Source organism: Protopterus annectens, chromosome 3.part1 (genome assembly GCF_019279795.1).
Source record: "Protopterus annectens isolate FY-2018-M chromosome 3.part1, PAN1.0, whole genome shotgun sequence".
NCBI classification, from domain to species: domain Eukaryota; kingdom Metazoa; phylum Chordata; order Ceratodontiformes; family Protopteridae; genus Protopterus; species Protopterus annectens.
In genome coordinates this window covers 126,211,325-126,226,417 of record NC_056732.1, presented here as the reverse complement: position 1 = coordinate 126,226,417, position 15,093 = coordinate 126,211,325, and the positions used below count along the sequence as shown (strand labels likewise).

The 15,093-nt window shown below is 39.7% G+C and overlaps 1 protein-coding gene across 3 annotated transcripts in view; it reads left to right on the top strand.

Annotated features, from left to right (window-relative positions):
• Positions 1–15,093, top strand: part of TCAIM (T cell activation inhibitor, mitochondrial) — a 421,022-nt gene that overhangs the window by 43,185 nt on the left and 362,744 nt on the right. For all 3 annotated transcript variants that reach the window (XM_044066645.1, XM_044066646.1, XM_044066647.1), the window contains exon 3: positions 5,369–5,504. In XM_044066645.1, the coding sequence (XP_043922580.1) occupies positions 5,369–5,504 (136 nt within the window). The remainder of the gene's footprint in view (positions 1–5,368; positions 5,505–15,093) is intronic.

Below are 15,093 nucleotides of genomic sequence, written 5' to 3'. Positions count from 1 at the left end.
CCCCTCCTCAGCACATGTCAAAACCAACGCAATCTTGCCTCTCTTGCTTTGTTTCCAAACTGTCCTACCTGAACTGACCCCCTAATATACTGATTCCTAATCCTGTCCATCCTAGTCGCACCTAGTGCAAATCTTAACATCTTTAACTCTGCCACTTCCAGCTCTGACTCAATGCCACCATCTCCATCCCATATAACATAGCTGGTCTCACTACCCTCTTGTAGACCATCCCTTTCACCCTTACTGGTACCAGTCTGTCACAAATCACTCCTGACACTTTTCTCCACCCATTCCACCCTGCCTGTATTCTCTTCTTCACCTTTCTTCCACACTCACCATTACTCTGAACTGTTGATCCCAAGTACTTAACTCATCCACCTTTACCAACTGTACTCCCTGCATCCTCACCATTCCTCTACCCTCCCATCTCATTTACACACACATATTCTGTTTTAGCCCTGCTGACCTTCATTCTTCTCTTTTCTAAAGCATATCTCCACCTCTCCAGGGTCTCCTCAACCTGGTCCCTACTCTCACTACAGATCACAATGTCATCTGCAAACATCATAGTCCATGGGGCCTCCTGTCTGATCTCATCTGTCAACCTGTCCATCACCACTGCAAATAAGAAAGGGCTCAGAGCTGATCCTTGATGTAATCCCACCTCCACCTTAAACGTATCTGTCACTCCCACTGCAGTCCTCACCAATGTTACACTACCCTCGTACATATCCTGTACCACTCTTGCATGCTTCTCTGCCACTCCCGACTTCCTCATACAATATCACAACTCCTCTCTAGGCACCCTGTCATATGCTTTCTCTAAGCCCACAAAGACACAATGCAACTCCTTCTGACCTTCTCTGTATTTCTCCAACAACACTGTCAGAACAAACATTGCATCTGTAGTGCTCTTTCCTGGCATGAAACCATACTGCTGATCACTAATCATCACCTCCCTTTTTAACCTAGCTTCCACTACTCTTTTCCATAACTTCAAGCTGTGACTGATCAATTTTATCCCTCTGTAGTTACTGCAGCTTTGCACATCACCCTTATTCTTAAAGATAGGTACCAAAACACTTTTTCTCCACTCCTCAGGCATCCTCTGGCTTTCCAAAATTTCATTAAACAATCTGGTTAAAAATTCCACTGCAATTTCTCCTAAGCACCTCCATGCTACCACTGGTATGTCATCTGGGCCAACAGCCTTTCCATTCTTCATCCTCTTCATTTATGTCCTTACTTCCTCCTTGCTAATCTATTTCACTTCCTGATTCACTATCCCACATCATCCAACCTTCTCTCTCTCTCTCATCTCTTCATTCATCAGCCCCTCAAAGTACTCTTTCCATCTACTCAAAACACTCTCCTCACTTGTGAGTATGTTTCCCTCAATATCCTTTATCACCCTTACCTGCTGCACATCTTTCCCAGCTCTGTCCCTCTGTCTAGCCAATCGATACAGGTCCTTTTCTCCCTCTTTAGTGTCCAGTTTCTCATACAACTCTCCATATGCCTTATCCTTAGCCTTCGCTACCTCTCTCTTTGCCATGTGCCTCATCTCCTTATACTCATGTCTACTTTCTTCATCTCTCTGACAATCCCACTTCTTCTTCTTCACCAGCCTCTTCCTCTGTATACTCTCCTGTACTTCCTCATTCCACCACCAGGTCTCCTTGTCCTCCTTCCAATGTCCAGATGTCACACCAAGCACCTTTCTAGCAGTCTCCCTTACTAGCTCTGCTATAGTTACCCAGCTATTCGGTAACTCTTCACTGCCTCCCAGTGCCTGTCTTAACTCTTTCCTGAACTCCACCTCACAATCACCCTTTTTTAACTTCCACCATTTAATCCTTGGCACTGCTTTCACACTCCTCCTCCTCTTCTTGATCACCAACGTCATCCTACAGACCACCATTCTATGCTGCTTAACTACACTTTCCCCTGTCACCACTTTACAGTCTCCAATCTCCTTCAGACTGGCCCTCCTACATAGGATATAATCCACCTGCATACATCTTCCTCCACTCTTGTACGTCACCCTATGCTCCTCCCTCTTCTTAAAATACGTATTCATCACAGCCATGTCCATCCTTTTCGCAGAATCCACAATCATCTGACCTTCTGCATTCCTCTCCTTAACACTATACTTATCCATCACTTCCTCATCCCCTCTGTTCACTTCACCAACATGCCCATTGAAGTCCGCTCCAATCACTAGTCTCTCACCCTTGGGTACACTCGTCACCACTTCATCCATCTCACTCCAGAATTTTTCTTTCTCATCCATCGCACACCCAACTTGTGGAGCATATGCACTAATAACATTCTTCATTACGCCATCAATTTCAAGCTTCATAAATATCACTCTATCAGACACTCTCTTCACCTCCAAAACACTCTTGGTATATACTGTTCCTTTAGGATGACCCCTACCCCATTTCTCCTGCCATCCACACCATGATAGAACAATTTGAACCTGCCTCCTATACACCTGGCCTTACTTCCCTTCCATCTGGTCTCTTGCGTGCACAATATATCAACCTTCCTTCGGTTCATCATATTAGCTAGCTCTCTGCCTATACCAGTCATACTGCCAACATTCAAAGTTCCTATCCTCACTACTGCACTCCTAACCTTCCTCCTCTCTTCCTGCCTTCGGGCATGCCTTCCCCCTCCTCTTCTCCTTCGGCCAACAGTAGCCCAATTTCTGCCAGCACCCTGTTGGCGGTCGTTGTTAACCCGGGCGTCGATCGATCCGGTATGGAAATATGAAATGTTTTCCGCATAAGTCATTTGGCAGAGGTTTTATGCCGGATGCCCTTCCTGATGCAACCCTCCCCATTTATCTGGACTTGGGACCGACACAAAGAAATGCACTGGCTTGTGCATCCCCAGTGGCCGCACAATAACTGAGTAAATTAGAAGAGGTTAGAAAAGACTTGGAAGAGTGACTGGAAAAGCAGTTTACAAGGGAAAACAATCTTTTGAAGTGTGATAGGGAAGAAATTGGGGATATATGTTTTGGGAGTGTAATGAGTTGGCAGATTTTTAAAACATCCCTGCTGAGTATTCTGTCAGAAATATTAGCTGACCACATGTCTGTAACAAAGGAAATAATTCTTTTGAGCTGGGATGCAGGATATGAATTGCCTAGACATAGTAAGGCCTTGTAAAGTTTGTCTGTTGGCTGCCAAAAAAGCAATTACTAGAAAATGGAAATCAAAGTCTAAACCAACTTCATTTGAAGTATTGAATAACAGAGAAAAGAACTAAAAGAGGGCTCTATGAAAAAGGGAAGGAGTAATTTGTATAGAAATACATGGAAATTGTGGGAATAGTACCTGTAGAACGTTGAGGAAAAGGAGTGAGGTTTAAGGGAAGGCAGGAATTGAGCAATTCATGAATGTTGGACTGATAGTTATAAAGAAAGAAAACGAATGTAATTTACAGTGTATGCAAATGGAAATAATGTTAATACGATTTGTTTTTTTATTAATGTATGTTTGCTTATGTCATCATCATCAGCCCCCTTTTTCACAATTTTTTCTACATGGGGTCGGGGTATCGTGTCAACTATCACCAACTCTCTCGATTCAGTGCCACAGTCCTGCCTTCTTTAACACTCATGCCTGATTGTCGCAGATCTTCTTTCACACAATCCAGCCACCTCTTTGCTGGACGTCCTTGCTTCCTCTTACCTTCTTCATGTCTGTCCCAAATCTTCCTCACCAGATTGTCTTCCACTATAATCTGTTGTTTTTGATCTTTTCTGCAATTGGAGCTACTTTGGCTTCTGCTCTTAAGTCCTCATTTCTTCATCTGTTCCACAGAGTGCATCCTACCACCTTTCTCAGGCACTTCATTTCCATCACCTCTTGCTTCTTCAAGTGTTCTGCCTTTACTGCCCAGGTTTCTGTACCATACAGTAGTACTGGTCACACCACAGTCTTGTACACCTTATTTTTCAGCTTGTTTGCTTATGTCTTAAGTGATTAATTAAAAAAAAAAAAGGTTCCAAGGTCACAAAGATTACTCTATACAGACAGTTTCCAGTTATGTTACTTATGTCTGTTCCATCAACAGAAAAGCACTTTAGTTGAAGCTTAAGACCCATTTAATAAGATTCATCGCAACTTCATGTTCTTCAAAAATTCCTCTGTTGATAGCATGGTCAACAATGCATCCATTTATCCAGCACTACACACTGGATATAATATCCAGATACCAAGTTTCCTTTGGTTGCAACATTTTAAAGGGTCTGTTGTCATGGTGCCACTCAAAAGCATAAGTAACTTGGATTTTGTCTCCTCATTCGCGGTGCAGAGGAGATAAGATAAGGAAGTTATGCACTTAAAGTAATGCTGGATCTTTGTTATACCACTCCATCCACCTCCATATTCCACCATCCTTCCCCCTCCAAACTGTCTGTCGGAGACTTCTGGATAGACATGGTAGACCTAAATCCACAGCCTTTTCTGTGTTGGTAGTCTTGACGATTCTTTATCCAGCATGCTGACTTCTGGAGGCAAACTGTATTCTTACGGATTGACAAGATAAAGATACATCACGGGAGAAAAGAGGAGCTCAAACACTGAAGTGAGCATAGTGGCCAAGACATTGTTGGATTGCATCTGGTGTGAGGATGGATTTACCTATCAGTCAAGGTAGACAGTCTAGGATAAGGAAGAGCCATAGTTATGGTAAGTACATAACTTCTGTTTTTGAAGTACTTCTGTGCGCCAGTTCTTTTTAAGAATGAATGCTTTATTGTATAGTCCTCGGTACCTTTTAATGCTGTGTAATAACTTCAGTTGTACTGCCTCTGAACTGTCTTTATTACTGTAATATTAATTTGTTTATGAAAACGTTATATGCACTTGATGTATAGTTTTCTTCTTGGAGCTTCTCTTCATGGCTTCACTGAAAGGAACTCTGCACAGCTGGGCCTAACCTGTCATGAAATTTCAATAAATACTGATTTTGAGATGAAGGTAATGGTGAGTAATTGATTGAAGGCTGCTAGGCTGAATTAGTTTGTGAGAAAGTTGTAATGGGAACTGGGGGAGTAAAGCATTTTCCACAACAGTAAGTGTACCTGTACTCTTCATATACTTTCTTGTAAGTTTTGTTTTTCTTCTTTTTTGAAGTACTTATTAATCTGAAGGACTTAAACAGGCACGTATTTTCATTACCAGTGTTGTTAAATGACTCCCTAGCCTTCAAACACTATGGAGGTGGAGGTAACAGGAATTAAGCATAGCTTTACACAATGGGTACTTCAGTCACTGAGCAGTATTGCACACTTTTATAAACACCTAATTTTAGCTTTTTTATATTTTTATTTTTTCCTTAATTTTTGTAGGCTATGGTTGAAGAAAACATGGTGTCAGCAGGTTTTACAAACGAGAGATCTTTCTGTAGCAGATGCAGTAAATGCTTTAAGACCATTTTACTTTGCTGTTCATCCAGATTTTTTTGGTCAGCATCCAAGAGAAAGGGTATGTTCCATTCCTGTATTCCTTTAGTCTTGCAAGTTTTTTGCAGCTTAATCTTCCCAAAATATTTGTTATTGGTATGCCAGCAAGATACTATTGTTACTGATCAAGAAACTACTTAATCCTTTTTTGTAATTCACTGATTTAATTTGTTTTAAAGTGACTTGACAGTTTGGTGGAGATCTTGTTGAGCAAGTCTGCTAGACTTTTTACAGTGGGAACAAAGTCATGATCATATGCTCGTGAAGAAATATGTTATGTGGATAGTTCTTTTGTAATTAGTAATATAGTCCATTCCACTTACATTGACAATAAATATGTTAGATGGTTGTTTTATACAGCTGATTTCTGAAAGGTAGAGACACTGATTTACAGTGGTAAGTAGTATCACTGTAACAAACAACCTTATGTACTGGCCAAAGCAGTTTTGCACAAATGCATTTACTATACAGAGATGTGTTCTTGCTTTCGCATTTGAAATGAAGCTCAGAAACAGGCCTTCTGACAGTGAGGTGAAATGTAAAGTGGTGAAGCACACTGTAGATTCAGAGTAATGTTATAATTAAGATCTAATGTGAAGAAAAGCAAAGTTTATGCACTTTGGCACCAAAACGACAAGTGTGTAGAGTATATGGTAAAATTATCAGATGCTACAATGGAGGAAAATTGCTTGAAAGTAGTAAAAGCAGAAGTACTGAAATTAGACTGTAAGAAGGCTGTGAGGAAATCTGTAAGATATTTTCATGGATGGGAAATATCCAGTAGAAAATAGTGTTAATTCTACAGCTCAGCAATTCGTAAGACCATGGAAAATACCGAATTCAGTTATGGAAGGTAGCTGTCTTTGTGATGCAGAATGAGCACAGATGAAGGGCTAGGAAAATGATACATAGTCCGTGGCCAGTTCCCTTGAAGTAGTACTGAAGGACCTCGTTAGGAACTTCTGTGCGATAGTTGAAGGAGCAGTGCTGTAGAAAACATCTTTCAGAGTTGTCATCAGCTACATATATGCCATCTAAACTTAAAAGAATTGGTGACTTAAGTATCAGGACACTGGCACAAGACTGACATCATAGTTTGAATTTAATTTTAAAATCACCAAATACCTTTATTTAAATAAATAAATAAGTAAATGTAAATTTGTGCACTCTGCGTGTCCTTCTTTTGTCTGCAAGGGTATTCTCTGGTACTCCAATTTCCTAGTCCAAGCAACGTCCTATGCACGGGGGAATGCACGGCCACACCAATAGCAGCACAAACAAAAAATGGCCAGCAAAAGCAGACACGGATGCTGAAACAAATAATAAATCCTTTATTTCCAAAGATACTCAGGCCGGTTTCGGCAGGAATTGCCTTCTTCAGTGTAGGACAAACACACTAACAAACGTGTCTGCTTTTGCTGGCCATTTTTTGTTTGTACTCCAATTTCCTCTCACATCCAAAAGATATGCCTTAATTAAATTGATGCTCCTTCAGAATTACTAGTTGGCATGCATGCCATGTGTATGTGTGCAAGTATGTGTGACCTTTGTAATGGACTGGTGCCCTGGACAGCATTTGTTTCAGTGCCTTGTCAATTGAGTGTTGGGATATGCTGCAACAACCCTAAACTGGCTTAAGGAGGTAATTAGAGAATGCATGAATATAGAAACCTGGCATGCATAACAATTCCATGACAACAGATTCCATTAGTTGCTTTTCAGCCAGTAATACAGCATATGTCAGCCCATTTAAAACAGCAGCATGTGTTTCTATTTTTGATATCTTCATACGATTGAGCCAAGATGTATTCTGAACTATTAGGAAAAAACAAGGTCAAGTATAACATAAAAAAATGAAGAGAATTGAAAAGAAACTGCGTTAATTCATCCCAGGAGATCCAAGGAATTTGGTGCTTGCCTCCACCAAGACCCCATACCCTATAAATATTCAGCAGTTAACCAGAGTAAAAGAAATTTGCATGTGCTGTCTATTTGGATGCCACCCATTCTTTGGCTTCAAGTATTTTCTTAAACATTTCTGTCTTGCAAATTTAGTGCAGATCACTCCTCATGGGAGTATTCTGTGTACGCATTTAGAAGAAATATCTATGCTTCCATTCAGTATATCTAGGAACATGTGATCTAGTTGCCCATGTTTGAGGCACCATGACCACAGCTCTTCAGTCTGATTCCCATGGGATGGACCCACTGGTGATAATCACTGTTTTTAATACTGCTGCAGGAGTTCCCTGACTGTGACAGAATTACACAGTAGGTATTAGACAGCAGCCTCTTAAACCCATTTGGTCATTCCCACAATTATTCATAGATCTCACTAAAGTCCTCAACCTGTTTGACCATAATCTACCGACCTCTTTCATTATTTTCATTAGAGCTGGAGTAAGTGAAGCAGCTCTGACATGGCTCAAAAAAATCTAAATAAATAAGAAACTTCAGAGTAAACCCTGGGATCTTCTATATCACCATCACCCCCCCCCCCTTTACAAAGGGTACTTTACAGGACTTGGTATTAACCCCACAGTTATTTCTGTTAACAAACTCTTAGCAGTCCTTTGATAAACCCCAGTGATTCTGTACGCAGATATTATTATGTAAGGCTAATGTTTCACGGTACATCCATCATCAAAAAGCAACAGGTGGAAGATCTTTTGCAGTTTTCCAAATGGCTGCAGCACAACACATTAATTTTAAATACTGTAAAAAATTAAAGACGCAGTCTTTTGCTTCAAGAGAAACTGTCACTACTACCCCAGATCTGTGACATTCCAACCAAGAGCCTATTGAGGCTGCCACTAATTTCAGATATCTGTGAGGGGTGGCTAGATCAGACTTCCAACTTTAGGCACCATGTCAGTATTACCAGAGAAAAAGAAAATTGGGTTAATTTTAGATAGAGAAACTGTCCCACTTCTCACTAGAAAGAAGGAAAGCCACAGGCAAAGGAGTTGCTGTTGCCTAATTTGAGTACAGTCTGCCTGTTACAGTGTCTACCTTCAAGATTCAGCTCTCCACCCATCTTCAAATCATTTTAGCACCTTAGAAAAAGTCTCTCCACATTTCCTATTCAAGCAGTCTGGCTATCAGAAAAACAGAGATGTACACTTTTTGATAGCTTTCTTCCCTTCCATAAAAATTTCCAGCTGATGTAATGAAATGTGCATCCAAATTAACCTTCTTTCCATGTCTAAAAATCAGTTGAAATGACCTGCACGTTACTAGCTGCAGCTCTCCATTCAGTGTCCCATCCATGTGGGTCACATTTTTACCCAACTTAACAAATGAAAAATAAAAAAATTAAAAAGTAGGCATTTACAGTATTTACAGCTTGATTCAAAATCCTGAGGCATTAATAGCCAGGAGCATAATACCAGCCAATGAAACATAGTTTTAGTTTGAGTGAACATGAATGCACATGTATGGTCAAGTAGACTATAGGTTACTGGAGAGGTTCATAAGAATTAAAAAAAAAGGGGGGGGTCAAAGAGGGTATGGGTATAGAGAGGACAGAAAAGGGAGAAAAAATTGCACCCATGGAACAGACAGATAAAGCCCTCAATGTGGCCCAGATGAGCTGTGTTCAACTTGGGGCTTTATGGGGGAGGGAGGCAGCCTGACTCACTGAAACGGCAGCATGGAGAGCCTTGTGAGCTGTTCACTGGAAGTGATGTACCATTTGGTTGAAAGTCTGAGCATGCATGGAACCACACATGCACCTCCTGAAGGTAGTGGGATGAGTTACGACATATTCAATCCCTGGCAGCAGCATCCTCCGCCTCCCCCTGACTCCAACCAATGCACATTTGGACTGGTAAGGAGGTCAAGTTGGGTCCAAGAGACCCAGTGAATAAGTTGAGAAGCTTGTGGCAGCTGACACTCGGCTGTGGGGAGGGGGAGTTAAGTAAGCAGTTGCATTTCCAGTTTTAGCCGTGATTGTTTTCTTTAAAGCAAGATTTTTGAGGGATTTGCCTGTTGGAATCAGTTAAAATTATTCCAGAGTTTATCAGCTATAATATGAAAATACTGTGCCTTCATAATTTCTTTTGTATGAGTGTCTTGAATGAGGTGGAGCGATTTAGACCTTGTGTACATTTTTGGGATGTACCACTAAAGCAAGGTCTGGATAGCTGGGTAGCTCTTAAGGTCATCACTCTTGTTCTTTTCAGTACTGCCGTTTCATTCAACTGACTTAAGTTTCTTTCTTTGAACCTGCCTTAATGAGTTATTGTGATGATTAGCAACAGATTGGAACTCTGCTATATTCCTGTTCCAGTTAGAGGACTAGAACTCTCACATAGTAGATAAGACAGTGGCCTCTTACACCAGTGATTGTTGGTTCGGGTCTCTTCTGGAGTGGTATAATTTTAGGAGATGCAGCTCAGTGGGTGATCACTTGTTTTGCATGTATGAACTCTTAGGTTCAATACCCAGCATCTCCATAGCAATTTGCTGTGGAGAAAGGGTTGGTGTAATGGTTTTAGGTTTTTAACTTGCAGGTACAAGGTGCAGGGTTTGATTATGACCTCTGGTTAATGGCTAGGCATGTAATAGTCTGCAGACTGATTGCCTAGTGTTTATCTTAACCTGTGAATCTACAACTAGGTGGTGTATCAGCTGGCTAGAAGAGTAGATGAATAAAGAAGAGTAGATAAGAAGGAACAGAATGTGGTGTTGTCTGCATGCCTATTCAGAAAGAGTTTAGTTGTATGTAACTGGCAGAGTTTCTGATAAGTATGCAGTATAATTTTACTGATGTGTTGGTCAGATTTTGGATGCTAAGTGATAATGCCTAGTAGTATAGTTGTATTTCTAACTTCAAGTTAATAGTTGTTTTGGAGTAATCTGGAAAACAGGGTATAGAGAGGAAAGTTAGCTGTGAAAAATAGCGTAGGCTTAGTTTTAGTTGAATTTAGGAGACCTAAGGTCTGAGTCGAGTCTTAGCTGTCTTGAATTTTGGTGAAACTATATTAAATTTTAGACATCACCTTTGTTACAGGTTTTCCAGTTCATAATAATAAATTGTGTACTACAGCACACATGTTAGATCAAAGTGAGCTGCCATGACATTAATGAAGATGATGAAAAGAAGTGGATCCAGGACAGATCCTTGGAACACCTATATTGGCTAGTTTTGGAGGAAACAGAATATTGAGGATCAATCCTGCGTACTGCTTGGTTATGCTGTGCAACATGGCCGGTTGAAGTAGCTAATAATCTGAACAGAAAGGGCATAGAGCCATCGATTAGATAGTAGAGCACATTGGTTGACCATTTTGAGGTGTAATGATCTGAAATGTAATAGGTTCATAGATGTGTACTAGGCTAATGGCCCTGGGGCTTTTACAAGCCCATAGAAGTACTGCTAGAGCAAGTCACGAAAAGAGGAGATTGAATGGCCAAAAAACGTAATGCCAGTTCTCGGAATATTCCCTTTTCTCCAAGGTAGGGTGATATCGGAGTTGGTATATATACATTTTGTGGCTGTGGGGGTTCAGGGGAGGCTTGCCCCCCTCCCCCTTGCAAAAAGAAGCTTTAAGAAGAAGAGTGATTTTCAAGATTCCCACATCTCCTGTGTTTTTGGTCTTTTTTTATTTTTTTTGCTTTTCAGCTCTCTGGATTTCAAGTGCCAATATTTCAATAGGAAGTGTTTTGAAGGCTTTCCGTCAGTAGAAAAAGATGGAGACTCTGATTTTGTTTTGTTTAGTTATGGTACAGATACATTTGATGACCGCATGAAGCAGTATTTCTTTTATGTTTTGCCCCATCAGACTTTATTGAAAAAAAATTGTCACAAATATTTGCAACATAACTAAAAGCCATTAACACTTTAAGGGACAAAAACTTTAAGAAATGAGGGGAAACATTCCGTAACTCTATACAATTTGAGAAGTAGACAACAAATAAAGAAATAATACCAATAAACATTAAAAAAAAAACATCCCACCAGTATGTTACTGTCTTTCCTAAGACCAAATTATAGCCCTAAGACATTAGCTATCTATATTTTGGTTTCACTTTTACATTGATTTTTCTTATGTATTGCACATCATATTTGATTTCTTATCACCAATTACTTATCCTCTTTACTATTTTCTTCCCTTATCTTATCTGAGGTACAAGCCAAAGGGTATCCGTCCTATATCTTCTTACCATTAGCCAGTCCAGTCACCTGTTGTGTCCCCAACGTCTAGATAATGCAGCCATATGAGCCATGTAGCATCATTTTGGGTTGTGTTTTATCGGTAATCTCACATCTTTCTTGCTTAAATACGTCTTTCATTGTGTTTCTCTCCTCTATAGTTTAGGGTGCAAGTTGCTTCCGTTTTTTGTAACAGCTTGCTTAGTTAGTACCACTGAGTCTTGCAGATCAGCTGACGTTCTCCGTAGTTCATGAACCTTAGGCGATCCTAAATATTGCAGATAATTTTGCTCTACTTTCCTATTCCAAATCTTTCTATTTATGTCCTGTGGACCCTTTTTATACCCATTCAGTTTGGGCAGTCTCAAAATATGTGGTGCCATTTCCCCCTATTACCAGAGTCTTAACACTAACAGCAATTAGGACTGCCTGTTTATTCTAGTCAACCTATCAACAGTACAAAAATACTTGTGAAGATTTTTTTCCAGTCATAAATTTTAGTGTCTTGCATTAGTTACATACCTTGGAGACTAGCTTGTTTTAAGCTATTTTTTTCTTCTGTCAATTGAGTTTGTGGCATCTTCTTCCAAAATTATTTACACTTATCCATCTTCTTTTTTCCCTGAGCTTCTCCTTTCCAAACCTAGTGACCAAGTGCTTTATGACGTATTTTCATCTCTGCATGTCTTCATTGAATTTGCCTAGCTGTCTGAGATGGTCCTGTTTCCCAAAATGCCTCTGTATGTTGTTGAATATTGTCTTGAGTACTCCATAATGTAGATACTTGGGCTTCGATGTCGCATTATTCTCAATCTCATCAGGTGAGAAAATGGACCCTTTAACAACTATATACTGTGGTATTACAATTCAGCAACTTCTCAGAGCACCTGTGATTTTTATTTCCAAAGAAGTAAGATCTAGTAGGTACCAAAGAAGGTAAATCTAACCCACTTGATAAATTTAACCTTTAGCCATTTAAAAAAAAATCTATTTTGGAAGATGTTGCATGTATCAATTCCATCAAAACTTCCCAAAATAAGCTTAATGTGTGTATATCTTTATGGCTCGCCATCTCCAAAATTCTCTCCTCCAATATCAATTGGTAATTGGTTTAATGCAGCTTGTACAGTAAACTCAACTGAGCTGCTCTTCAGTAGAGAGAACATTCAGCATTGCAATTGACTATAGGTTTGTCCTTTGACTTGTTTACCATGGCTAGCTTATCATACATTTAACCGTGTTAAAGAACTCATTAGTGGGTTAGCAGATATAGTTTGAAAGAGGTAAAGGCAGATAGATCATACATTTCAGCCAGTCAAAATATTTATTTTCCCTATCTCTAGGAGCAGGTTTTTCCACCTGCCCACCAACTCCAATTTATCCCTTACCGTATACCTGTGTAATCTGCTGAGAGTATCCTTTAACATTGCTCACAGTCTAATTCCTAGGTATTTAATCTGTCAGTGATCCCACATACCAGGGAATGCCTCCTTCAGTTTCTCTTTTAGGTTGTATTTAATACAGATTGCCTGGGTTTTATCACTGTTAATTCAATGTCCTGAGTTTTTGTCAAATTTTAGAAGGAAATTAAATAATTTGGTAGTATCTGTCAGAGGTTATCCACAAAAAGGACAGTTTAATTTCAGAGGGGGCCCACAAAAAAACTTCTTGTACTTGAACTGTGGATTGCCTGAGTTAGGGGTTCTTCATATATGAAACATAGTAGGGGAGAAAGGAGAATCTGGGCACCCCTGCCTGGTACCTCCATGCAATGTAAAGAAATTGATAACTTGCCGTTTACCTTAATTCTTCTGCTGAAGCTTTATAGATATTAGCCAGCAATTTAACTAAGCCGGTTGGGAACCCAGCCTTTCCAAGGTATCTAAGAGTGATTTCCAGGCTACAGGGTCGGGTCTATATTAGAAGACCGAATTTTTAGGTGATCGAACACATCGAAAACATCGATCTTCTAATATCGAAAGCAAAAAACGGCAAACGGACGATTTAACGCAGGAAAAGATTTCCCTTGGCCGTTCGCCGGAGTTAGCTATTTCCCTACTGTTGAGCGATCTCTGAGTTGGTACATTTAGTTAGGAAGAGTTGTGGGGGGATTTGCCCCCCCACTTAATTTAGATGTAAAGTAATGTTTTTTGTGTTGTGGCCGAGGGACATTCGACATTGTGCAGTTCGATATTAGAAGATCGATGTTTAGGTGTTCAATAACCTAAACATTTGGTCTTCTAATGTAGACCCACAGGGTCAACCACCTTCTCAGGACTGATAGTCAATATTCCATGAAGTACTCTAGTACTAATGGATTTTTGTACTACAAGTAACGTTTCATCGATTGATTGGATTTGACATGTGATTACTGGGAAAGTCCGGCTGGGTAGAAGCCCATTTTCAGAGGAGACATGGGGAAAAAAAGCACCAAATTGTTGCAAAACATTTTAAGAACAGTAGTTTTGCAGTCTTCAAAAACAAAAACACATCTGCAGTTTAAATAACTATTACAAATTACACATAAAAACTTGTCATAACTTGTATAATTTCTTAACCAATCATTTAATATTTGGACAAATTTTAAACAGTTTGTAGAGAAATTAAAAGTAAGTTACTCTAATACAAACAGGAATCTTAATATGAAGTAAGGGAAAAACAGGCTTATGGTTTATTTAAAGAGAAAGCCAAGGGAGAGAATTGGATATCTGTAAGGAAGTAAGTGAAGAAGGGAGAGTAAGACATTGCAAGGAATGAAAAGGTTCTTGTTCACATTTAAGGATGTAGTTTATCCTGGTTTTGAGTAAGAATGGAGCTAGATTTTAGCTAGGAAGTCTTTCAGAAAGGTTTTGAAAGCTGGGAGGGGAGGTTCTATGCCTTAGCAATGTTGTACGACTACAGACTATGCCCAGCAGATTTGCTAGGTTTGTAGACAGGAGTTTTTGGTCACTGGATCGCAATGACCAACTGGAAACATAGTTGTGTAGAATGTTTTTTAGTCCTGGACAGGCAGATGGATGCTGGATACTTTTTATAGGTGATAAAAAGCTGTGTATATGTTAGTTGATAAGGCAGTTCTAACCAATTTAGTCTTTTTAGTGCTATACAGTGGTGGGTTTTTGATAATATTGAATGATTTGTCTACCAGTGATAAAGCCATGCTAGCCCAAATGAGCCACTGGTCAGTGCATTCATAAAACACTTTTAATCAGAATTTAAAAATAAAACAAGTTTGTTTGATGCTGGGGAGGCCAGGTTCCTACCTTCTATATGTGTGACTGCTGTTATTGCTTCTTTTCCACTGCTTGGAGCTCCCTGCTCCAGCAAGATTTTAATAAGTAGTATTTAGAATATATCCACTGTCCATTGTTTAGTATCTAATTTTTATGCACACCTTCAGGGCCTGGAGACTTTCTTTTAGCCTGTGGGCTAAAAGCTTTTTCTGCTTCTTACA